At 43.9% G+C, this 26,321-nt stretch overlaps 1 protein-coding gene across 1 annotated transcript; it reads right to left on the bottom strand.

Moving 5' to 3' along the window:
- Positions 1 to 1,208: 1,208 nt before the first annotated feature.
- DNAJC11 (DnaJ heat shock protein family (Hsp40) member C11) lies at positions 1,209 to 26,282 on the bottom strand. The gene is made up of 16 exons (XM_075520688.1): positions 26,139 to 26,282; positions 22,377 to 22,506; positions 20,079 to 20,152; positions 18,802 to 18,903; positions 13,528 to 13,656; positions 12,718 to 12,840; positions 10,751 to 10,824; positions 9,555 to 9,744; positions 9,079 to 9,164; positions 8,511 to 8,627; positions 7,396 to 7,551; positions 7,025 to 7,094; positions 6,844 to 6,901; positions 6,020 to 6,162; positions 5,420 to 5,549; positions 1,209 to 4,742 (listed from the first exon to the last, which is right to left on the bottom strand). Exons 1-16 carry the CDS (start codon positions 26,208 to 26,210, stop codon positions 4,717 to 4,719), a joined length of 1,680 nt encoding a protein of 559 aa, XP_075376803.1. The 5' UTR covers positions 26,211 to 26,282; the 3' UTR covers positions 1,209 to 4,716.
- Positions 26,283 to 26,321: the final 39 nt, after the last annotated feature.

Here is a 26,321-nt window from a genome sequence, read left to right on the forward strand (position 1 = left end):
AAGTTCTCAAATGCTGCCATTTCACTCTGCAAACAGGCTTTGGAAGATCCCGGTCACAAGCTGCGTAAGGGCTGGACCTGCTCTGAAAATTGGTCTCTCTGTGTTTACAGCATGTCTGCAATTCAACTGGACCTCCGTGGAACGTGTTCCTGAAGCTTTTATGGGAGAAATGGCAAACGGCCAAGCGAACTGCCTCTTTTTCACAGAGGTTCGATACTAATCAATGTGACTGACTCTTGTTCTGTTACCTTTTCAGATTTATCCCAATAGATGGTGTCTGACAAGTCCAGCACGTTACAGTATCAGCAGAGAAAAAAAACCCCATCTCCATTCTTTTAGTTCATCACTTTCAGCCATGTATAATTATAGTTTAATTCAGAACTTTATTTTTTCATTAAAACTGTTTTAATGAACCATGTTTTTTTCTTAAATGTGAAACAAGTGAACAATGATTTTGTTTTATTCCAAACTCAGGAGACTGCTGTTATGATTTACTGGTGGGTAGAGCAGTTGTGCCAGGTGGCAGCAAGACTTGCCGCTTCAAGCGCTCTTCCCTAAACGATACATAAAGTCAGGTATGGATAGGAAGTGCTGCAAATGTATCTTTCATGTGCTGACAGGTATCCCCACCTCTCTTTGTAGCAGTCGCTCCTTGCCCAGCCTTTGCTGTGAGTAAGGTAAATTGTGGTGGAGCCCCGTAGGTGGGGCAGGGCGGTGCGACGGGCGGCAGGCGATGCCGGCTGCTGTAGGAGCCCAGAGTGGCTGAAGGCAGCCGGGACGCTGTGCTGGGCTCGCTGACAGGGACCTGCCGAAAGGCGTGAAGGCTGGCGCAAGCCCGGGAGAGAGGGCTTGGGTCAGGATGCCTACGGCGTTGGCAGTGCAGTCCTGGCAGGGGTCCTTCGTGGAGAGCGCCTGAAGGCAGGCTTGGCGTGTAGAAGCCGGGCGTGGGGCAGGGCAAATCACACCAGGTGAGACTGCTGGCCACAGTGACCCCATGCCTGTCCCACTTGCCTGAGAGCCAGGTCCCTGCAGCCTCAGAGACACACCTTGGGCCGTGCTGCATCTGCCCGCGAAGACTGGCCTCTCAGCCGGACCCAACCCAAAACCCCTTTAAACCCTCTGGGAGCTGTGCTGAAGGAGAGCTCCTTCCCTCCCACCCCCGCCCCACCGCAGGGCAGCACCGAGGACCCCAATTCACCAAAGGGGTGCTGGTGCCTTGGTGCCGCCCCTCAGCTCCTGTACGTGCCAAGACCTCGAACGGTGCTGCTGCTCAGCCAGCTGCGTTCAAAGCAGCAGCCTTAACACCCTGGCAAACTTAAAAGATGGCTCGACTCTTTGGAAATGGCACTGGATCGTATTAGAAGCTAAGCTCTGGTTGCTTATAGCTTCTATTTTAATTCTATTTGTAATTTTGTATTATATAGAGTGATAAACAAGTCCCAGAGGAGTTGTAGCTGCAAAATGGCAGCTTCTCAGAGAGCAGAAATGGTGATGTTGAAAGCAGTGGTTTCTCGAGTGGGGCTATTCTTGCAGTCTCTTTAAAACTTTGCACTGATAGAAAATAAGGAAGAGAGGAGGAGGGGGGCTGGAGTAAGTATTCAGCAGGAGACTGACCCAGTACCTGGCTCCAATGGAGGAGACAGACAGGACAGGCAGCGGACTCCACCGTGTGGACACAATTCAGCAATGCTTTGACAATTACAAACGCTGCAGGGAAGCAGAAATGGAGCTCACGCATTAACTACTGCAGAAGAACCTGCTGCAGCAGCCTCGTGGATGGGGAAGGGCACTCCCAGTACTTGAAAGGAGGGGAAAAGCAAGAGTCTGAATCCTTGGTGGGCTGATCTGGCAGGAAAAAACAAGCTATATACTTTTTATGATGTTTAGCAAGGGAACGGGGCAAGGCCTGTGTCAGTATTAATTGTGAGGGATTTTACTTTAACAAGAGTTGCAAATTCAAATGTTCAAAGTACAAAGTTAAGGTTCATCTGTCCCTTGCACAAACTTCTTTGCAATTAGAGAGAAAGATAATTGTGAGGTGCTGGGGGAAGACAGCATAGAGGGGGAAGGCAGGAGAACGAAGTAAGTCAGTTCTCTGACGAGAACACAGCTGTGATTAAGAGGAAAGCGCCTGCTTGACTCCAAGCCCTGGCCAGGCAGCTGAGCCGTCTTCAGGTATGAACATGCTGGCCGAGTTGCACAGAGGAGGTTTAGATAGTTTTTACAGGAGAACTGGTGCCTGGAGCTCTGGCTCCTTGTAGCCTTTCACTGGCTGGGCCACCCTGGGACATGGTTGTTGAAGACGAGAGCATGCACAGCAAGACACGGGAAGACTAAAAAGTAAATCCTAAACCTGTATCTCCACCTCAAGAATTTACAGTTTAAAGGCTCTGGCTGAAAGGACTAGCGTGTGTTCCTGGATCCGGGTTAAGGTATTTTAAGCATTTGCTGGGTCAATTAGAGACAGATGCATCACCTCACATTTCTGTGGCGTTTTAAAGTTTGCACCCAAAGATGCTACCCTGTTACAGGTTTTAACTGCTGGAGTAGGAACAATGCGCTCTGCCCCTCAGAAATGTTACTTTTCGAGTGTAGCAATACCATAGGCCATCTTGAAGTGCTGAAGCAGTTTTTAGAATCACATCGCTATTTCTCTACATTTTAATGTAGACTATGCAAGAAAGTGTTTTCATGTCTTTTCATGACAGCAGAAACCGTATCTCAGGAAGTTGTCAGAAATGAGGAGAATTGTTTTATTGTACAAGCTTTTTTCATGAAAACACTCCTCAGTGTCAGTGCTCTGGTAGATACACGGCTATGCTAAGATTCTTCTTTGTAATTAACAGTAAATGTGTTGTCACTATTTTGCACTTGCTTCTGCAAAACTTAATTCTCAGTACTCCTGAGAGTATTTTGCCACGTCCTCGTCACTACAGACCAGCTCTCACTCTTGACCATACACTTCATGCACTGACAAGACATGAAAAAGGAATTTCTGGTGGAGATTTCTGCCCAGTTCACCTAGTTACACATACAAGCGATCAACAGAAGTCAATAAGCAGGATGTGACACAGGGTGCAGTTACATTTACAAAACTTGCAACCCTTGCTTTTCAGGAGTTTATTTTCAAGAGTGTCCTACAGATGCAAAGGGAACGTGGGCTACTTTTCAGCTGAATATAATTTATTGCACATTTTACATTTAATTTCAGATCAACAGAAGACTGGTCGTAAGTGAAAAAAGCCTGCACCAGGAACTGGTCACAACTGAAGAGTTTTGTTTTGTTTTGTTTTGTTTTTAATAAAAACAAGTGAACACCCCTTCATTGTATTAACTTGTTTTTTAGAGAGGGGAGCATCTCTTTCAGACTGGCTCAAACAAGTCTGCTTTTGGAAATCTAATTCTCCTGTTACAATGACTTGAGCAGAGAGAACCACAGTTGCACAGAAAGGGGGGACACGTACGTGTCAGGAAATGATTTATGGTAGTAGTTGTCAAGAGCAACAACGCACTGCCAAGATACATTTTTTTCCCCTCTCTGTCTCTCACACGTGAGCAGTGAAGGCTGTTCTAGGACTCACCAAGAGCCGAACTCTGACTGAGAAACAGCCACGATTATTCCTTTTCTCTATGAAAAAGCCGCAGTAGTGTTGGTGTACGCAGTGTGTAGTAGATACTGTAAGGCTGCCATTTCCATCTGCTGTGTCACTAGAACAGGACTGCCCTTTTTGCTGGTAAATCATTGGCATGGCTTCTATGCAAGATTAATCCAATGGATTTATGTCGTAACTGATGCTTTTTAGAAAGGGCAGCTGAATTTTACGTTTTCAGCTCTTTACCCATTTGCCATCTCTCCTCACTTTGGTCCGGTTTACTTGTATAAACTACGTTTCTCTTTTTCCTAGAAATAAATTAGATGGGAAGAGATAGTTGCAGCATCAGAACCAAATGAAATGAATTGCTGTCCTCCCCACTTGCTTTCCTCTTTTCTTGAAAACCTTGATAGTACGTGGTTCTAGGTGGCAGAAGAATTAATAAGACTATTGTACCCCGTGTCCTTGTCTGGAATAGCAGTGTTTGAAATGAGCAGCTGCATGGATTCATGCTGAAGAGGTCCATGTTACTACAAAAGGCAAAGAACTTAATTTCAAACATACTTGTTCTTAACAAGGACATTTCAAATACAGATTTGAGACAGAAAACAATCTCTGTCCTCTTTCCAACAAAAGGATTTACAGAGGCCTTCCAGGAGGTGGCCAGAGAACTTAACTTCCCCTCAGGAGCAGAAAAAGGTATGTTACCTACCCCAGGAAGTATGTGGAGAAGTGAGAACAACAGGTCTTCTTCCTTGCTCAGTGCAAGAAGATATATGTGAGACCGCACAAATGGACTGTGGCCAAATCGCAGCAGGAAAGCATGGCTGCACGACAGGTGGTGCTCAGTGCCCGCTCGCACAACCTCAGCAGAAAGCACTGCGCATTCAGAGTCACGTTGCTTTATTGGTTACTGGGCCACAATTCAGAGAAGTATTGCCTTGGAGCCACCTGTAGAAGCAGGTTCTCTCATTCTGTCTCCTAACACAACTGGTAGGACACCGCCTGCTATATGGATAGTAAAAATAAAAATGTCTCTGTTCAACCTTGTAGCGTCCGGGGGAAGGTTTTGTAGTTTCCGTTGACCCAGGTACCGTTAACGGACGCGCACGCTCTCACCAGATTAGCCATCTGCATCAATTCTGTGAGCTGTCGGATGAGAATGATAAATGGATACATGCCACTTTTGTCAGACAAGACATCCTAGCTTGAACTTACCGCTGTACTGGGGAGAGACAGGAACATTTCTCACTGCTAATTGAACACGATTCATATACACCTCCAATGTACTTATGGAAGCTTTGTAAGTTGGATATGCTTCTTAAATTGGGCCAGGGAGCTGGTCTAGAGTAAACACGAGGTTTGTGCCCTTTAGCCAACTGCCGAGACCTACAGGGGTACCAGTAAAACTTGTCACTAGCAGATACCGGTTTCACAAAATTATTCTGGCAGGGAAAATGTTTTGGTAGATAGATAAATGGGGATGAGGAAGAAGACTGGCTCAGGCCTCCACCTTGCCTTCACACATTCAGTTCAGTCCTCAAAGGGCAATCCAATGCTGTGAATTGCCCGGCAGGGACACCAGCAGCTGAGGAGGCCTCTGCTTCTAACCCCAGTTAGATATCTAAGGTTAGGTGGCATGAACAGCTGCAGTGGTGCTGCTGAACTCTTTTAGGTCAGGCTCCAGAGGCATATAACGGCCAGCCCATTTCAGTAACCCCAGTTCTGAACCCCAGAACCCCAGTTCTGTGTGCTTCGCCACACAGAGCTGAAGCAATCCTTTACTGGCTCCTGAAGGAAGAAGCAGGGAGGTCCTTGCTACTTACATTGCTTTGGTATCCTAAGGGCCTCATTGTCAGCTGACATCACTTGGTGCAGAACTCCTCGGAACTGATAAAGCACTTTCAGACTCTTCTCCTCACCCACGCAGGGGTCGTAGAAACCCGGCAGTCCAGCCTTGAACCAGAGAAAGACAGACTGAGCATCAGGGAATGGACTTCGACAGCTCATCAACTGACCAAAACAATTTATTAGTGCCAGAACGAGGTGTCATTAAAAAAAAAGGAGGTTTTTTGCCAACGAGAAGCTAAGGAATTGCCTCCCCAGTGGCGAGTTCTAAATGCAGAAAAGAGTGAATCAGGGGGGTGGGAAGTTTCTGTTATATAGCCCCAGAGTCTGTAACACGCACACTGTCCCACGCTGCAAATACAGAGACACTGTTTCTTTGGCACTGGAAAAGCCCAGAGAAACAGAAGTTCCTGGAGGTTCGTAACACTTGGTATGTAAATGGCTTCTGTAAACCGATCTAGTCACTAGCTCCAAGCACACTGGAGAAATCCCCTGGCAGGACAGCATACAGTTCAACTGAAATTCTGAGTCACACATTTGAGCTCTTGAGTCTGGACTTTGACAGAACAGCTACGTACCTTGGATGCCTCTGTAAGGATGAGTTTAGAGTCTTTCACCAAGCACTGCAGGGGCACAGTCACATCTATTACTTTCACCTTCTCATTCTTCCTGCTGTTGTCATTAACGAACTTCCCATACCAGGCGTTCACTACAATCAAACCTGCATTTCACATGAAATCATAGCTGTGATGAAAGGCTTCCCACCGACAGCTGGGTAGATGCTGATGAAAAGACCATCCCGGCATTTTCTCTTGCTTTCAATGATATTTAAATTTTCCCTGCCTCGACCCATGCTTCTCAAGACAGAAGAATATTTCTCCTGGGGTGTTTGTTAGCAATCTTCAGCACTAGGACAGAATGACATGACTTCAATGCCACACTGATGTGACAGTCCAAGTGGATGTCAGTCCACTTCGGAACATTCTCTTGGAAATTGCTAGCAAACATCAGAATTCTGATTTCCATTACGACCCAGGAGCAAACTGTGTAAGCTAGAGACCAGTGAAACCTAAACTTCAGACTATAACTTTTGCACATATTTATACACACACCTCTTTTGTGAAGAGGTGAATCCAGACTGTTGTCTTCAGCCTGTTGATCCACCTTACAGCATGTCCCAAGATAATATTCAGTGGATCCCTACTACTAAGCTCAGGCACCGGAAGCCGAATCATAATGGAACTTCCCCACTACATGCACAACAGCAGTTACGCTGTGCTTCATTAGGGGTGGAAATGATGAAATGATACCTTACATTTCTCCCCCTCAACCACCCAGCCTTTGTATTGTTCCTTCCTCTCTCCAAATTTATGGAACAAGTAAATGGTGTTGTAATCTCTACCCATTCTGGCTTCCTCCGCTTCAATTATCCTCCGGACAGACTCTTGCATTAACCGGACCTGTTACGACACAAGGGGCAGAGCAAAAATCAAGCAGTGTCAGACACTGTGTCTGAAAGAGAAAAGCCCAGAGTGAAAACAGCTTCCTTTAACTAAGGGGAATTAGTTACAGGAAAGACTTACCGCAGCTTCAGCCTCCTGCTTCTTCTGAAGGATGTCGCTGGCTGTGCTCTCCCTTTGCTTCTCCAGCTCTCTGCCATAAGGAAGTCAACATCACATCAGGTCTACGCAGGGGATGGGATTCAGCCACGAAGTGGCAGATGTCTACTTACCCACCCCAATTACAACTGACCCACTACCTCACACAAATGAGCTCGGTTTTAAGGTTCTTCCCCACCTTTCAAGATATTTTTGTAGGCTTCCAGAATTCAGTAGTATTGAGGCAATGAACCACAGGGCCTCAGCTGGATATCCCAGCCTTTGCACCAGGATCCCAGAAGCACTTGAGTGGGACTTCCCAGCTCTGAATTTAAAACACAGTCTTGTGAGCTCACCTCTCCTTTTGTGCCCTGAGGTAGGGTTTGATGATTAGCCTATGCATGGCGAAGTAGATAACTAGAGGTCCCACGGTGGCATAGAATACAGCACTGGGAAGCAGCTGATCTGTTAGGTGGACAGGGAAGAAGTAGGTCTGGCTAGCCCTATTCAACCTGGAACAAAAAAAGAACAGAGTAAGAGGAAACGCAGAGTTTACTGTGCTTGATTAAGTACACTTAGCAGCAGTGTATGCTGTTGAACAACTGCTGAACCCAAGGAGAGATGAATGATGAGCTCAAAAAGGTGAAAATCTGATAAACCGAAACGAGACAATGGTAAGACAGACAGCTGACACCACCCAGAGCCAGACTTTTATGCAGCAGACATCTCTTGTGATAGTACCTGGCCATTCTAAAGTGGTTTTTTAATCTTAGGAGAATTCATTTGCTCATTAATTTCACCAGGGAAAGGGACCAACATCATCATCAAGAGAAAATGCTTATAGAGAAGGTCTATGTTCACAGCACCGGCATGTGCCTTCAAGGAATGAGTAAATTAATGTTATTCTAATGCTTATAACAATATTTATTTTAGAAAACATTAGTTTCCTTGGGTCGGAGGTCTTCACGTCTTTACAGTAGTTTCAGCACCCTGGCATGCCCTCTGCTGGCACCAATTAAAAGTGCACTACAGGACATGAACCATTACAGGGTTCTGCCCCTCTTTGCAAGCTGCATCTTATTAATAGTATCATCACCTACATTAGTTAACAATAATTCACTAATTTGAGTACATACTTGTGTACAGTATTTTCGGAAATCTTCCATCCACCTACCATAATGCTCCAAACCTTACTTTAAAGCTGTATTTTCAGAATATTTTGATACACACACACACACACACTAGTCCTGACACAGGTGGCTCAGGCTCAGAGTAACACCGGCAGAAGGCACACATTGCCTCCGATGGGCACCACTTGTATGAGAGGTGAGGGCAGCTGCAACCTTTCATAGCGATATATCAATATACCTGTATTGCCCTAAGATTGGGACCTTCCCACCTGAACATTGGAAACAGAATAATGCAGGTTACGGTAAGCCTCTGCAATCTCGAGTTGTAATCTTGAACTGACTTGATTTTCAAAGACACTCCTTGGGGAACACCAACACTGACGGTGGCTCCTAAAATGCTGTGCCTGGAAATCTTCCTCTCTGCTCCATACTCCACTATGGTCCCAAAGAAACCCGCCCTAGAATGACAGAACCAAAAACTGGTAAGACAGGGAAGACTCTTGAATTTCTCTTTACTGAATCCTGTAATTCCCCAACAAGTAAAACATGGCAATACATCTGTGTGCAGCAGATGTTGGCTACTGGAAGATTCATGATGTATCTAGAAGGTGAGATTAGCCTTTTCAGTTTGTAAAGTAGTAAACAGACTACAAGAACTCCTGGCTTTATTATTGGTGATGATATAGAGATATCACACACAAGTATTTTAAGTTCCACTTATCTGAAGAGGCACACAGAGCTAACCCTCCAAGACATTCACTTCAGCATTTCCCAGATTTAATCAATGAAAAGCAGATTCCCAAAGACCACAGAAGCATTTGATTTGCGTGGAACCTGGAGGCCTACAACAGTAGGAGAGGACAGATTCTTCAGACCATGAGCAATATGAATCTCCTGTTGCACACTTACTTGAGAGAACCTTTCACTCGTGTTTGATCCTCATCCTGAAACTTATGCTGATAACTGACCATCATGAAAGAATGGGGGATTCCCAGCTGAAATACAAGAGGCACAAATGCATGAAAATGTACCCTCCGCCACCACTGAATGTTCCCCCAAATTTCCTGTCTTATCCTTTAAGTGGCACAGAAAACACAGCAATGCTTGCCACTTACTTGTCACAGCCTGCAATCTCTGCAGTCTGCGTTGTGCAACCTGACCCTAATCTGAGCTGATCCACATTAGATATGACAATGTTGGGTGCGCAGTGTTGTGCTCTGCCAAATGCAGCTGGTTACCTACATTACGTGTTTGTACAAAACAGTACCAACTGCTCCGTTATCCTCTAGTCCCCAGCCAAAATACTGCTGGGATGGAAAAGCTGAGGCACATCTCTCCCACAGGGTGGTATCACTGCCCGCTGCGTACAGCAACAGGACTCTCACCTGTAACGCCACGGTGAAATGGCTGGTTTTTGTATCCCGGACAATACTAGTGTTCATGGCTGACTGGATGCCCCACCGCCACTGTAAGTACCCCATTGTGTTCTTGTCGAGGTTGCGGGCTAGGACCGTGGTGAGGCCTGGGCGGATCCCACGGGACGAAAACTGCAGGGCACAGTTTGTAGTGATGAAACTAGGAAAAATAGGGAAAGCCTCATCAGTGATAAAACACAGGCTCCCAGATGGCCTCAAATTCCTTCTTTCCCAGGAGCCTTGCTGAATATGCAGAGACTATCTCGCAAAGAGCGTGGCACCTGAGGGTTTCAGGAAAAACTCAAACTAATTTAGACTGTACCAACCACAGCACCACCCAGAAGAGCAGGGTCATGCTCCAGTTTATTGGTCTGTGCCACAACACTGCAGCCAACACAGCAGGCTACCTTTCAGCCTTTGCCCTTCTTGCCCTAGGCAGATACAGTCCTGGTCTTCTGTAGAGGCAGCACACTTGGCTGCTAGAAGATAGCAGCCCTGCTATTTAATAATCCTCAAGCGTCAGCTCCAAAAACCAGCATTAAAGGACTCTACAGGGAACAAGATCCCTGTATAAGCTCTGAGGAATGGCGTATTTACTAAATTAGAAAATATAAAAAGAAGGAAGTCTACACTGGCACCTACAACGCTCTAACGTATGTCTTCAATCACAACCCTTACCTTGTACTCTCCTTTGCAACTTGAGACCTCTATTCATTTGTAAACAGACACCACACTAGCGGCCGATTTGGCATTATTTCCCTAAAACATGACATATCATCTCCTCTTTTGCTGTCAGAAACTCTGTCTCACACATGGAAGCCTCAGAAGAGCTCCCCAATTTTTTGTTCTGCTCTCAGAGCAAACTTCTGTTGCTCTGATTGTGAGATCACACCTCAAGTATCACGAATTCATGACAAGATCAAATACAAATCTAACCATTTGGAACATAGACCTTCCTTAGACTGGAAGTATGAAAATGAAGGACACCAACACACAAAAAGAATACAAGCATTTTGATCAGTACTAAAGCATGACCTTAAGTCTGAAGAAGTCTACCTTATTTTGTATGATAGAAAACAAATCCAGAATTAACATGGAAGATAACTCAAGCTGTTTAGTTCCTTAGTGTGTAATATGAACCATTAGACCATTTTTCTAATATTTACCATCTTGGTGTAAGATTACGGAATATCTTCAGACCGAAGAGAGGTCCCTGAAGGTCTCCTGCTCCAAACTCCAACTGTTTAAATGCACAATGCCAAATTGTTAGAAGAAAACATCTTTTACAACAGTGACAGGGTACTTCACAAGCGTCATTTACATCACAGACATTTTACACGTGAGTATCATTCACCACATATTTCAGCATCCTCTCTTTTCTGCTAGCTTTGCATTCAGAACAATAGGTGTCTCACTGAGTAGGGTCCTCACGAGTAAAACAAAGCCAGTTCCGTAGTGCCACATGCTACTACTACTAGCACCTGCTCTGGTTGCTCCAGTGAAAATGGAGAAAACACCTCCATCCCAACCCCGCAACGGCAAACAACAAGGCTTGGCTGCTGCCCTCTGAGGATAGAGTCCTGCTCAGGACAGCCTCACAGCAATGTTGTCAGCAGTTCTGCTGCTGCACTGTCTCAGCATCTGCAAAATGCGCCCGCTGCTTCATCCACTAGTCTGGGTGACTTCCAGGGCTGCTATTCAATGTTTATTTGGTGCTGTTCAGGCTCATTAACAGAAGCAGTTCTTAGACCTGACACTTTTAATGACAAAACCTGCAAAAGAAGTTCCTACTACATCTGCATCTCCCAAGTAAGTTTATTACACAGGTTTTTAAAAACTTTTTTAGTCAACTGACTCATGACAATATCCACAAGCTCCTGTATTACCAATATTACAAAATCCTGATGCAAATCTGTCCTGGTTTCAGCTGGAATAGAGTTAATTTTCTTCCTAGTAGCTGGTATAGTGCTGTGTTTTGGATTTTAGTATGAGAATAATGTTGATAACACACTGATGTTTTAGTTGTTGCTAAGTAATGTTTACACTGGTCAAGGACTTTTCAGCTTCCCATGCTCTGCCGGGCACACAAGAAACTGGGAGGGGACAGAGCCAAAATAGTTGATCCAAACTGGCCCAAGGGCTATTCCATACCATATGGTGCCATGCTCAGTATAGAAACCGGGGGGAGTTGGCCAGGGGGTAGGGATCGCTGCTGGGGGACTGGCTGGGCATCGGTCGGCCGGTGGTGAGGGGTTGTATCACTTGTTTTTTTCCTGGGTTTTGTTCCTCTCTTGCTCTCTTGTTGTTTTCCTTCTCATTACAATTTATTATTATTATTATTATTATTATTATTATTATTATTATTATTTTGTTCCAATTATTAACCTGTTCTTATCTCAACCCATGAGTTTTCTCACTTTTGCTCTTCCAATTCTCTCCCCCATCCCACCAGGGGGGGAGGGTGAGCGAGTGGCTGGGTGGTGCTTAATTGCCGACTGGGGCTAAACCACAACAAAATCAAATGCCTCCAGTCTATGAATTCTCAAACAAGAGGAAAACTCCCATTTCTCACAAGCTGAGGAAACAGGTTAGCAGTAGCTAGTGTGCAAAAAGGAAGGCGCAGAAAGCAGCCACCTGCCAGCCATAGCAGCGATGCCACGAGCGTCTCAAACAAAGCCACTGGTCTAGCGAGGCACAGCTTTCAGGTGGTAACATGGGACCTTCCAGCTACTTAGATCATATCTGTCTGGGAGTCAAATATTTTCCCCCATAACTTCTTCCCTTGTGAGCAGAGCACTTTTTGAAGCGAAGGCAAATTATGACGCTGCCCTAAGGTGCATGCTCACAGCCTCCAGGAGGCACCTGGAGACAACAGGTAACATTTCTGTCAGCATAAGTGCACAGCCAAAATGCACAGCCAAATGGAAAGCGGAAACAATTAAGAAAAAACAAGGTTTGGCCTTCCCTTTTTCTCAAATTCCTTTGAGAATTCCTTTTTCTACATTCCACAGAACATAGAAAATGAGAGATGAAACAGAGCTAAAATTCCCTAAAGAAAATAAACACTAGGTAACTAGTCCAAGCAGCCTGAAACAGACTGGATATAAAAATGCGTAACAGCTAGTACTCTTACCTCTCCCCATCCCTTGGCAGAAGTCACTCGTCTCAGAGCAAGATTAATCGATCCACCTCCATTCCCATTCTGGGTGGAAAGGTTACCAGACAGTATTGCTGTGTCCGTGGCAGTAAGTGGTGCCTGAAAAATGAATATATTGTTACCAATTACGCTGACCCCGATTCACACATTTAACGCATGTTCTGCAAGGACGTAATCATGACTGCAGAGACTGCAGGCGCAGAGACAGGTAACACTCCAGCTGACTCCTTGTCATCCACTAAGCCCAGGTGTTTGAAGCAGACATGGCCACACTTACTCTAAATTTTGTAGTCAAAGATCAAGTATGGCAAAAAAGTGAGATAATTCTTACAGTACCAGACATTTGTGACACCTTTAATGCACCACCTTGAAGCCTGACCCCGAGCTGCAAACCTTTCTAATCTCACTAGCAGACTAAATTTCTTCAACTCTCTGGAACAGAGGCAACACTCCCCCTTCTTTTCCTTACCCACATCCTCAAAACTGGGCACTGTTTGTTTTCATACACTAAATACTCCATGTTCAGTGAGAACTAGATACCTGTTTTCAATCACGATTGAGCCTCCCTGCTAGCAGGAAGGCAGGACGCTGTAGCCTACAAACACAGTCAACACGCAGTCCTGCTGGAACTGAGCTTCCTCTTCCTACCCACGCTGGTAATCGCGTCCTTCCATAAATCAAGATGAGAACCCCCTGAGCAGTGTTTCATTTTGTGTTGCTTTGCACTGTAGTGCCTCATTAGCTCAGGCCCTGCTCCAGACCAGCAGTAGTGTCTGCCCTCCTTACCTCAATGGACTGGGATATGTGCATTTTGTTTATCTCAATCTGGGGAAAGCTGCTCCCAGGCACATCTTCGTATTCTTCGTCGTAACGATCAAAGAGGTCAGTGGCATCTATTCCAACACTAATTGTTCCCTAAGGAATGACAAGTGAAACAAGTACTTAGCATTAACAAACATCCAACATATATAGGCCAAATGGCTAAACCATCCTTGTTCTGCAATTACCTTTTCCACTCTAAAATGTATTTCTTACACATTCAAGACAAACAAAAAAGAACAATTACAATATTCTAAAACTGCAATATAAATCATAAAATAAGCTGGATAAAAGACAGTTTTTCAGTGGGAATGCAACTTGTAATACTAGTAGGTAATTTTTCTATTGTGACATGTTACAGAAGTAGGCAGAACACTCTTACACAGCAGGTTTCTTCATCCCCTGCAACTGACTCTTCTCTGTCAGTATTTTAAAGTTGAAATAATATATTTTAGAAATTTATTTTCTTCACTGGAACTTGGCCAGAAATCCTCTAAATGCTTTCTTCTTATGAGTTATCTGAAACAACTTAGTTTTGAGCTGCATCATTCACTTGCAATTGACCTCGTTAGTAAAAAATTTTGTTTTCTTTTTCCTAGTTTCTATCTTGTAATCAGAAGAAAAGCTGCTTAACAAAGATAGGAAATATTTACCACTTGCTAAAAGTCTTTCTCAGACCATAGAAAAGCTTATTCCTACAAAAAACTAGGCCACAGCTAAATAGTCTGGCTACCTGCTGCTGTGCTCACTCAGACTAACTGCAAGAGTGGGTTTATTTGAAAAGGGCACAATTAGATCCTCGTCTGGGTCGTATAACTTCAAGAGGCTTTGGAAACCTTCCCTATAGACCTATTAAAACAGCATTCCAGCTCATATAAGATGTACCAGTTGCAATAAAAAAAAAACTCCTCTGTGCACAAGCACAGAATGAACTCCGAGCAATTTGTATAAAGAAACTCAATAGCTGGGTAGGTACAAAAACCACTCACACAGAGTCCAAGTATGGATGGAACAAATTCTTATTTCAATCTGAGTGAGCATTTTTCCTTGCTCACTGCACTCTAATCAAATGCTGAACCATAAATATAGGAAGAATTGCAGAGTTTGACAGGACTCAACACTTCTCTCTGGTTTGGCTCCCAACTATTTATTTGCCGTGGAGATTCCCGACCTCTTCTCAGTCTTTATTTTCTGATTTCTTACACAGCAAAAATTGGATAAATATTTTAACACAGGAAGGTGTGATTATTTCCAGGAGAACTCTGGAATAGGGGCTGTGCCCCAACTGTTTACAAATTACTCTTGGCAGGCTGGCGAATTTCAAAGCAATTACGCTCATCCTTCTGTTTGTAGCAGCACCAACGAGGAGCTCCTGCCCTTTATGCAGAAGACTGCTTTTCAGGAGCCATCTGCAAAGTCACCTTCAAGGGATCTGCTCTCCAGACACTGCAGCTTCTTCAGTTTCATCCCTCTCCTATGTTGTGCTGTTCCTTGAAACGAAGCCAAAATAAGAGTGAAGCAAGGCAAAACCGCCAACCACCTAGGAAGCGGCGCAGCCCTGCGCTGCTGCTCCAGCCCTCTGGAAAGACATGGAGTAGAACAGCAAAGAGAAACAGAAAGTGCCAACTCCACTCAACGAAATTCCAGCAAATGCACTCCAGAGTGGCTGATCAAATGTGTCTAAAGACAGGTAAGCATTTATTTTAACAAAAGAGAGAACTTTTTCCATTTTTCCCTGATGCTCTTCAATTCAAGGAAGTGTAAAACCCAAGATCTTTCATAACAGAGGCAGGATGGAAAGAAAGGTTTTCCATGTGAAGCGCCACATTCAGCACAGAACCTGTGCCAGACTGCAACTTTAAATTCCAAGTTAAACATTTTTAAACAAGGGATATCATGCTGAGTAGTAAGCATGCTGAATTTGAATGGCAAAAAGACAGAAAATTGCATATTTTCAACTCAGACCGGAATATAAACGGCAGTAAAGTTTTCTCAAGAATTTGCACTAAAAAAAAAAAAAAAAACCACTGAAAAACATCTTACAATGCTATGTTTATTCATACTGCAATGCATGTACCATTTGTAAAGATGCACCAAGGTCCACACACATTCCTGAAATTCATTGCACCTCCTTTCCTTCAATCATACTCAAAATCTTATGATTTTCTTTTTCACACCTATGAATTTTAGAACAAATATCCCTCCCAATGAAAAAAGTAAACCACCTGAACCTATCCATGAAAATCTACAAGACCCATTCAGAGGAAAGGAGTGTCTCCGTTCCCTCCCCGGCTCCTCAGCAGATCTTCTATTTAGCTGCCTTTCGCTGAAGTGAGCGGTGGACTCCGTGCAGACATTTCACCTCCCGCCAAGCGGGTGAAGTCACCCTCAGAGGTCTATAGATCCTGGCAAGGAAACTGGCTCAGGCACAAGCACAGGAAAAGCAGCAGATGGTAAAGTTAAAAATAATCCCAGAGAACGACAGCACCCCCTATGCCACCGGATAATAGAGAGGAGACCGCTGCTGCTCGCAACTCCCCATCAGCCACCTGCTCAGACCATTGGAAATGAAAAAGCCCTCCCCAAAGAAAGAGCAGCAGGGAAAAAGCTGTAAAGCTCTGCTCAGAAGTCGGCGGTGCACACACGCAACGTGCTGCAAAGCATACCAGCTCAGCAAGGCAGGAAGCTGGAGAGCGGCACTACAGAACCATCAGAGTTGTTATCTGGTATCATCTTTCAAAATCACCTTTATTTGCCATCCTGCGAATATGAAACAGACTTTACTGATGGAATTAAGAAGTGTGCCAGAAAAGAATATACTCCCTCCTCGCCTTTTTTCTTAGGGATTTACCTTCTGGAAGGTGACATATGGAAGCTGTGCAAGACTAAGCCTTGAGGGCCCTGCATTTCTTAGATGTTGACCTTCCGCAGCAGGAAAATAATGGGATTTAATTTCTCCTAACAGGAAGCAGTTCTTCTCAAATCAAGTAATGAACTTTTCAACCCTTCTGCACGTCTTTGAAAGCAAAAACAAAGCTCTAAAAGCAAATAATAGACTCAATTCGAAATCTGCCAAATTGCCTACATCTGGTTATTGCTCAACATTTCTGGTTAAAATACTTTATTTTGCTGGAACTGCTTTATAGAACTGACAAAATGTTGGAAATTTTAAAATAACTTGCGCTCGTGTATGAAATGATCACAGCTGCGCTACCTAATTCCACAGGAACACTGCCTGGAGAGACATTTCTCCAGGCTGCCAATCAGCAATTGCTGTAAACACCCAGATGGCTAATTTTATCACAGGACACAGTGGCTGAGGCTTACAATGCAGCTCCGCTTTTTACTGCTCACAGCCACAGTGAGGTGCCCAGATAAAATGTCAAATTCCTAAAGTCACAGGGAAGCATGAGGTGGAGATAACCATGCCCCTCTCCAAGAATACCCTTCTGACCCCAGTCACTCTCATCTCCAGCAGAGAGAGTTCAACTTGCCCGTTTTGTAGCATCCAGAAATCCCTTCCTGCCTGGAATAATGTCAGCAGATATTCACGTAACACCTTACGCTTATTTAGCCTTCCAGTACAAACAAGTTCTTAGTATCTGTGCACTATCCGCGACAGCCTGGTGATCTGTATTAGTCGATTTTGCTTTGCTAAGACCAGCGCAGATCCAAAGCCTGTGCCAAGGTGAGTATCTCAAAACAACTCTGACCATGAAAACACCAGCAACCTTCAAAAACAACAGTAACAGTAGTTAATCAACTGCTAATTTGTTCCTCGGGTTATGCAAGTTACGCTGCAACACTTTAGAAGTCCACGCATGAACACAACGACCCAGGAGACCTCCTCTTTCAAAGCCACCGAAAGAGTACAGCCACCTGTGCTTCAGGACGCAGGATCTGTGTTGACTGCAAGCCTCCAGTGAGAGCTCTGGGGATACCCAGTTTTCCACCAAGAACAGAAGCATTTATAAATAAAACAAAAATTGATGTCTCACTACAGTTCATTTTTTCAAGATGGACAAAGTTTGTCTACATAAATATCTGCACGGTTACCTTGGGGTAGACAGAGGAAAATTAAGGCTCCCCCACCATGGACCACTTCTATACGGCATAGAAGAAATGGATTTCCAACACATTTCAAAAAAATAGGTACCAAATGGTTTCTGACAGTTTAAGCAAAAAAACCCAAGAAAAATATAGATACAGGTAAACTAAAGTATGAATACATTTGGTGAGTGTAGATGCAGCTCTTGGATAATGTTATTCACTGCATGAGAACCAATGCAGTGAATTTTGAATCACCAATTGAATCACCAATTTTTGTGACTCAACAAGCTTTGAAACCTCAGGCAGTGACAATCCTGACGAAACCTGGGTTTGCCTAGCGTACTTATCAAGCCAAGAGCCAGCAAAGCCATTAGCATTCTAAACTATCGGAGTATTCCAGTCGCAGCAGGTGACAGAGGAAGCAGTGGTCAATCATAATTTCCAACTCTCCCTGCCATCCCGACGCTACCACGAGAACATCATCCTCAACACAGCATTCTTGATCATCTCTGAACAGCCAAGATTCAGCTGTGAGGTGGGTCATTTAGTGTCAGTTTATGGCTGCTCAAACAGACTGAGAGATGGGAATGGAATACTCGATGATTCTCATCCTGAGAGCGTGATCAAGCTTTCCTAAAGCAGGCACTAACTGTGAAACTGGCAAAACCCCAATCCTGTTCAGGTTGATTTTGCTCACTGTGCTGCAGCCAGAAGAGTTCTGCTACCCAGCTGGTTTGGTAGCCGCCTTGCATTTTTCACTGGTTGCAAAGCTGCGTTTGAATGTCTCCCCGCATTGTTGTGACTCTACGGCAGTGTCAAAGGGAAAACCTGTCAGGTAACTGCAGGGAGTTTCATTTTATTTGGAATACTTGGACAGAAGTCATAAACATATCAGTGTTTTAGGTCTGTTTAGGTCTGTTTTCTTGAAATTGCTGAAAGAGATATTTTGCTCTTACACGTTTCAATGAAAAAAAGAAAAGAACATTCAACAGAGGATTACTGTTCAAAGAATTAGCTGTTCTCCCTACATTGTCCAGAGAAACTGCATATTCAAAAAAGGAAAGGTAACTCACAAAGTGTAGATACCTAAGGGGCTATTTACTATAGCCCCTCATCTAGGCTCATCACACCCTACGTATTCGTAATAATTTACGGATTCACTCTTGAAACTAGGATGAAGTCTTTGCTTACCTTTGGATTAGTTCTCTGCTGCAGTCTTCTCTCTTCCCTCTCTCTCTGCAAACGCTCAAATTCTTCCCTGATTTCAGCTGGAGTTCTCTTCCTTTCCACAACCTGCTCAAAAAGAAACAAAACCCAAAAGATTACCAGAAAGAGGACGTTCAGGGTATTGCACTGCTGATGGGACGGAGGTCCACTGACCTGGTACGCTCTAACACATTGCCCCTGCTACTGCTTTAAGCCACTCTGCACAAATTTCAATACTCAGAGTTTGGAAGCAAACACCTGGGCCAGATCAAATGGCAGGCATGAGAGAAAACCCCATGCTTTGAGAGAAGGGAAAATGGTATTGTTATTTCTATTCCCTTGACGAAACCAGGGCAATTAGCTTTCAAACCACAAGTACAAGATACTGCAGCGCAGCCGTTACCAACAGCTATACGTTAACTTCTCTACTAGGTGCAGACACAAAAATGAAAACGACTGAAAGTTTCTGGCCTGAGGTAAACTGATTAAGTGAGAGTTTTGTGATTTTAGGCTACGCTGATTCACATCTGTTTACCTTACATGGCTCAGGGAATGAGGGTTTTAAACAGGTATGGCTCTAGGTATGGACAGAAAGAGTATTGGATTTGGCTTTTCAAAATAAGATCAAGTCTGCCACAAGCAGCTCAACAATGTCTGTTACAAGCTGCCACTGTTCCACATTTCTTGCTACTTTCTTGCTCTAAACTTGACCTTGGGACTGACCTAACCAATACACTATGATTCTGCAGCAAGCAGCATAGTGCAATCGACTAGGACTGGCAGAGGCTAGCAAGGGGACTTAACAACAGGAAAGCCAGGAATGGACAAGTTCTCTTTCAAAGCCCCAAAAACCAAACCAACAAAAAAAAACCCAACCCCAAAAAGCACAGAAAGAAAAAGTAATTTCAAACTCAGAGGCTAGCTGATGCTGAAAAAAGTTTCAGATGAAAAAGATGAGACTAGATGGACAATAACAACGCATTTGTCTCAGACAAAGACGTTGCCTGTCACGGTAATATCCTATTAGGGAACTCTGAATGTCAGGTTTATTGTTCCCTTGTCAAGTGAAAAACGTAAGTATTCTTTGAAAATCCACCATGGTGTTTCAGCAGAGAGAGACAGAAATAACTAAACAAGGATGCCTTGAAACAAACAGGCATTTATTACCATCAAGGTGTCAGTGCAGCTCGATAAAACAAGAATGTCAGATAAAGGTGGGTTTAGCCAATTCCACTGGCCATAAGGTGCTAAATTTCTCTCACCTCCCATCCTTCCATTTCCAGTCCTCTCCTCCCATATATGTCATAGATGGCTCTGGTCTGTGGATCACTAAGCACTGCAAATTAAAATCAAAAGAGAGGAGAGAACTCAGTGTTTGGTCTTCTCCTCAAATTTCAGACCAACACACTAGTGTTATTTGGAATTCAAGCACAGATCCTGGAAACACGTTGTTCTACAGTTGCATCCGATTTTTACATTAACTCCCTTTAACCTTTTCACATGCTATATTAACAGGATACACTGACTTTTAACCCCAACAAATTCCTTTTTTTTTTTCCTTACTTCTAAATCAAAAAGTGAAAAGAACACAAGAGAGATGCAGACTAACTGAATATGTAGCGGGGTTTTTTAATATTGCTTTCCTTGACTGAAGGGTGACATAAGCCCTCTAATAATCAATGGGATTATTAGCAATTCAGCAATAGCAGTCCCTGGAAACTTTCTGAGGAGGAATGACATCTACCTCTGTCTAGCTTTCAAAGCTCTTCGGTGCTTTGCTCCCTGTCTTCGATCTTCCTTACCATCTCTGTCCACTGATCCTTTCCCATCCAGTCCAAACATGTGGGACATGCCAAGCACCCACAAAGCAATCTCCATGAGGCAGTTCATGCCTTGCCAAACATCAGCTACAGGGTAATTGCAAAAATGCCTGTAGAATGTGAATCTCCCAAAAAGTCACCCAATGCAATGGAGAAAATAAAATACACGAGGAGACTGCAGAACAGTTACTTTGGAAAAATATTGCACATAGAATTAAGAAGAATCTCTAAAATGTAAGGCATATTTAAACGCATAATCTCTCATACCACACCGTTCCCTAAAAAAGTTAAAAAATCATCAGTATTTTTCCCACGGGGTTCCAAGACCAGCTTTATCATTATCATGCATTTCTTTTGACTGTGGAGGAACTGATGAGTCTTCAGGGAGCTGGGTGTGTATAATAAGGCAAAAAAAGGCTTATACTAGTAATTGAGCTTTGATCTGAACTACTTGAAGGTTATTGAACTTGCTAAATGTCACAAGCAGATACTACTATTTTTTACAAATTCTGATAAAATAAATATTTTGTTGTGTGATGTTAAGAGATGGAAGAGGAGGGGGAGAAAATAGGCAGGAGGTGGGGTGGCTTATTTTCAAGGTGTTAAAATTTTTGCTTGTAAAATATTACACTCACATTTGGTACTAAACGAGCAACAATTTACATATACATCGCACCACAGAGCCAAGCAAAGCCACAGAATTCAAAGGGAAAGCTGACTCTAATGTAAGACCTACTCACCACATTAAAACGGAATTATTGAAGTATCCTGAGTTTTTATGCCCCATGTCATCAGTGTAAGACCTTCACTGTTCTCCCCAGCAAAAGCTTCTGTACGTCCTAACACCTAACTAGGGACAATGTAAATGACTCCACCCATGTCCAAGTCCAAATGGAAGAAATAAATGTTTATCACTCAGAAAACATGAGAGTAAAAAAAATTTTTTTAGCTCACCTTTGAGGTTTATTAGAGGAATATTTATTCATCATTTTGCTTTAGTTTCTCTTTAGGCTACAGGATCGGGCATCTAGTTTGCTGGACCAGTTTTTTAATGCAGAAGAGTCCTACCAGCTTCTAATCCATTTGCGTTCCAGGTGCCTCTTATCACACTTGCAAAATGCTGCAAGCTAATTCTAACGAATCACTTCCTTGTGCCCCAGTTACACTATGTATCACCTATGGTGACACCAGGATTTAAGTACATGTCATCTTAATTCAGAATATTTTTAAAGGGCTTTGGCGTCCTTGGATGAGAAAAAAACTCTAACTGCTATGAATCATTGTCCTTATCTCAGTCCTAGAATATGGAAGAATTTGCTGAAAAACAATGGAGACCGCAACCAGGTGATAGAGAACAGAAATTCAGGATGCATCAGTTCAAAAGTAAAATATGAAATTGTCTTTCTGTCTGAAGCTTTTCAGTCTTCAGCCTCCTATGGAGACTCCTATGAAGACTCAGACTCTTCTGAGTCTTCTGAGAAGCAAGGGAAGTGGTGAAAAGATTATTTATCACAGGCAGGAAATAAGACAGAGACTCCACATCTCGTTCATTGTAGAATTTATACTGCATTGCTCCTCTGATTTACAGGACAGAAGCAGGAAACAAAGTACTGCTAAGTATCAGCAAATTTTATTATTACTTTGTAATAATACCTATGTTCTTAAAAGAGCATGAAGACACAGCCCTCCTTCTAGAAAATCCCTGAAAACAGTTTCTGCAAACTTCAGACTTCCACTGACCTTCGTAAGCTTGGTGAACAAGGTTAAACAGCCGCTCAGCTTGCGTTTTGAGCTCTGGGTCTCTGTGCTTGTCTGGATGGTACAGCATACACAGTCGGCGGTAGGCAGCTTTTAGCTCTTCCTGAGAGGCCTGTGAAAAGCAGTAAAAATGAATTAAAGTACAACCAATGCTTTTTAAAAAAGACAATTCTCAAGATCAGCCCTAAAAGAGATGTCCATCAGCTCTTACCTTACACTATTTTTACTTACACAAAATCAAGAATGGACTTTTGTTTCATTACATTAAGTTAATGAAATGTTCAATTGTGCACACTGGTATTTTCCACACTATTTATAGCACAACAAGTGACAGTAACAGCTCATTAGCGTATACCTAGGTATAAAAAGTAAAAAAAAAAACAAACCCAAAAACCTCACCCAAGCAATCTGTGTTTATACATTATTTTTATTAGGCAACCACTGTCTCCTCAATTCAATGCAGAAGAGCAAAGAAAAATAAAGTCACCTCAGGATAAAAACACTTAAATCCAGAGATGTACATCAAATTCCACTCGGATTTCAATCTTAGACCCTCAAGTAGATACTATAAGTATGAAAAACCACTGACTTTCCACAGCTGTAAAGGTGAGAAATGTAAACCTACAGTTTTACATTCATCCCTTCACTGCTATGCTCCCTCCTATACAGCCAGGGCTCTCTGTTGTGCTGTAAGAAAGCAAGGTGCATCATCTGCCTCAGAAACACGCTCACCTGCAGTAGATAGATAACCAGAAGAACAGCGTGTCACTAAATGTACCAAGAAAGAAAAAAAAAGCCCTGTTCTTTACCACAACCACTCTGGAATTTCAGACGGTGCCAGGCGTCATTCCAAAGGCACACGCCGGAAACAGATTTCGGATGGCTCTTTCAGAATCAATGGAATAAAAACCCCACTCCTTCCATTACCATCTCTCAGGAGACAACCTCACAGCAATTATTTTGTGACTCTAGAGAGTCCTGGTAACTTCCCCTTGCTCACCTCATTCCTGCAACAGTCCTTATATTGCAGCAGCTGTCTATTCCTTGGAAGCTGGTTAACACCTATTTAGAAGTGCGGTTGCCAAATCAACCAGAACTTCCCCAAAAGGCAGAGGCAGCACGTGCAGCTTGACAGAGCTACCAACCGGCCAGCGACGAAACTGTCCAGGCAAGAATCAATTCCCGGGGCGCAGGAAGCAGGACGTCACTTCTCTGCACCAGGAGAAACATGCGGAGTAAAACAACCAAAACAACATGACGGGCACTTGCTGGCCTCCTTCAAGCAAATGTCATCCCCTTCATTACAGCCAGGGCTTACAGTGGACAGGAATACAACGCCAGCAAGCGAGAAAGGGGCATCTGGAAAATGATTTTCAATTACAGAATTTAAAGACACAAATTCCATTTACTCTTAATGCTCTTCAGTGACTGAAGCTTTCACAGTTTCCAAGCTTTCACCGTGGAAACAAAGGCCCTAGAAGTTCATTTCTTAAAGTAACATCTTTTTTCCAACATGTGGTAAGGAGAGTCCGGGTTTTCATGAAAGAAATGCATTCATTTGTGTACCAAAGCTAGAAATCCATTTCATTTTGAGGACAGCTTAGAATAAATGTTTTCTCTGCACATTTGTACTATTTCACATTAATGTTTCTAAATGATATAGCAAAAGGGCATCTGCCAAATCTGCTGGCCCCAAGACAGTAAAGGTAGCTACAGAGTAGCTCTTTTCTTTTTACTACCTTGTGCTTTCTCGGACATTGAAGTTAAGCTTGACCGAAAAGGCAGGGAAACATATAGGTCTAAAGTGGCATTCTTTAATCAAATTAATGATAAATGGTTTAATGTGCTATTGATTATATAATAGAAATGAGCAGTTTCATTTTTCATAAATGCCATGTTCAATAAAATGTTAGATTGGGCCTTTCATCATCATTGAATAGCTTGGGTCATTGGTTCAATATTTCATGAGCAATAGCCTCTTTGAAACTGCTAAAGAAATACTGACATCATTTCGAATTGCAATGAAGTCCTGAAGTCAGTAATAATCATATGAAAGTTACATTTTTATTATGAAAATTCCAGGCAAAATTAAAAGGTGCCCCATCTCCCTGTTTGGGGTTTAAACGGCCTCATTTAACATCTCAAACATGCCACCACGTTTTTACTGGATTAAAATCTATAAAAGATTAAACATTTATGTACATACACACTAGAAAAATCACTGCACGGTAGGCTCACTCTCCTCATCGGGGCTGCAAAGTTCAGTGGTTAACTATTATTTTAAGCTCAGCTGCCACATCACATGAAGTTGGCTCAGCACACAGAAATGTGAATTCACTGCATTCCACTGCTACACAGGATAGTAGCACTGACTTTGAATTTAATTAGCAAGGGGTAATTAACAAAGCAACTACTACTCTCAGTTGGAATTACTCCCTCAAAGACCATTTTAACTTGGTTTCCAGCTCCCTGCTGTACAAACCTGAACTTTCTGGTCTCTAGCGAGGAGCTGAAAGTCTAGCTAAGTTAACTATTAAGACTTCGCTGTTAATCTCCCAAGCAGTTGCAACCCTTGTGCAGCTCCTACCTCTTTCTTTAACCTCTACAGCACACTGCTGACATTTGGCAGGGTGAATGACAAACGCTGTCGAGTGATCTAAAAGTACAGCCCGCTGGCTTTTAACAAGACGTGGGCTTGAGTCGCACAGCAATTTTTCAAAACAGAGCACGCTTCACTGCATGGCATTAGAAAGTTGTGCAAACAGAGTTACTGTCACACATTTTTCCTCCAGAAATGCGGAAGATTTCCACAAATGAAACACATGAGACGGCCACCGAGGAGGCCACAAGTACTGACATTAACTCCAAACATAATTTTGTCAACGCTATCAGACGAACTGCTTCTAAGTCTTGAACTCCTATTATACGCAGCAGTAGGAGTTCAGTAAAAGCCTTCTTCAGCTCAAACTGTTAACATCTAGGCCGATGTGCTCGAACAGTGAAGGCTATTTACATATATACACACATACGTATAACATATATATCTATTGCTACTGCATTTAATGAAACAAACTACGGCACAGTTTATACATTCAGATCTTTGGTGATGTGCCCAATTACTACTATAAAAAAAGTAGTTACCTCCCATTAAGTTCCAAACTGTTCTAGTGTAACAAAGCGGCATCAGTTAATACCGATCTATTCTCAAAAATGAAATGGAGGACTATTGATCCTCCTTTTTTGCTGAGAGAGCTGTTTTGAAAAAAAAATGTAGGTGTTTCCAATTTGGAAACATTTGGAAAGTCTACACAGCCCTGATTAAAACAAGAACGAACACAAACCAAAGCGGTAAGCACGTTACAGACACACGCAGAGGTCAGTCTGAGACCAAGCCACCCTGCGCCCTGGCACAGTCGCACCAGGGGAGCTCACCGCAAAAGCGACCGCCTCGCCGCCCGCTCTCACCTCCCGCCCCGCACACAACACGCAGCCCTGCGACGCGGCTCGGATTTCTAAAGTCCTGCCCCGGGCAGCGGCGGCCTCAGCCCGGGCCGGAGGACGCGCTGAGGCAGCCCCGCTCCCGCCCGCCGGGCCCCGCAACGGCCGCGGCCCGGCCTGCCCGGGCGGGCACCGGGGTCACGGCCCGCCCGGCCCCGCCGCCCCGCCCCGCCCCGCCCCGCCCCGCCCCGCCCCGCCCCGCCGCCCGCCGCCGCCGCCGCCCGCCGCCGCCGCCGCCAGGCCCACCTCCCGCCGCACGTTGAGCAGCGAGTAGTAGTCCTCGTTGTCCGGCACCTCCTCCCCCAAGGCCGCCGCCATCTTTCCGACCTCTCACCCCGCGCCGCCGCGCGGCCGGGCGTGGCAGCGGCGCGAGAGCGGGCGCGAGGCGCGGCGCCACTCGCTGCAGCGCCCCCTAGCGGCCGGCGGGCC

This window comes from Mycteria americana, chromosome 18, assembly GCF_035582795.1.
Source record: "Mycteria americana isolate JAX WOST 10 ecotype Jacksonville Zoo and Gardens chromosome 18, USCA_MyAme_1.0, whole genome shotgun sequence".
NCBI classification, from domain to species: domain Eukaryota; kingdom Metazoa; phylum Chordata; class Aves; order Ciconiiformes; family Ciconiidae; genus Mycteria; species Mycteria americana.

Excerpts from the sequence above, each read along its gene's own strand:
- DNAJC11 (XM_075520688.1), bottom strand. The coding sequence starts at position 26,210 with ATGGCGGCGGCCTTGGGGGAGGAGGTGCCGGACAACGAGGACTACTAC. Across the intron at positions 10,825-12,717 it reads CTGCCAAGGGATGGGGAGAG|TTGGAGTTTGGAGCAGGAGA; the intron begins GTAAGAGTACTA and ends GCATTTAAACAG. Across the intron at positions 6,902-7,024 it reads AGCAGGAGGCTGAAGCTGCG|GTCCGGTTAATGCAAGAGTC; the intron begins GTAAGTCTTTCC and ends GTGTCGTAACAG.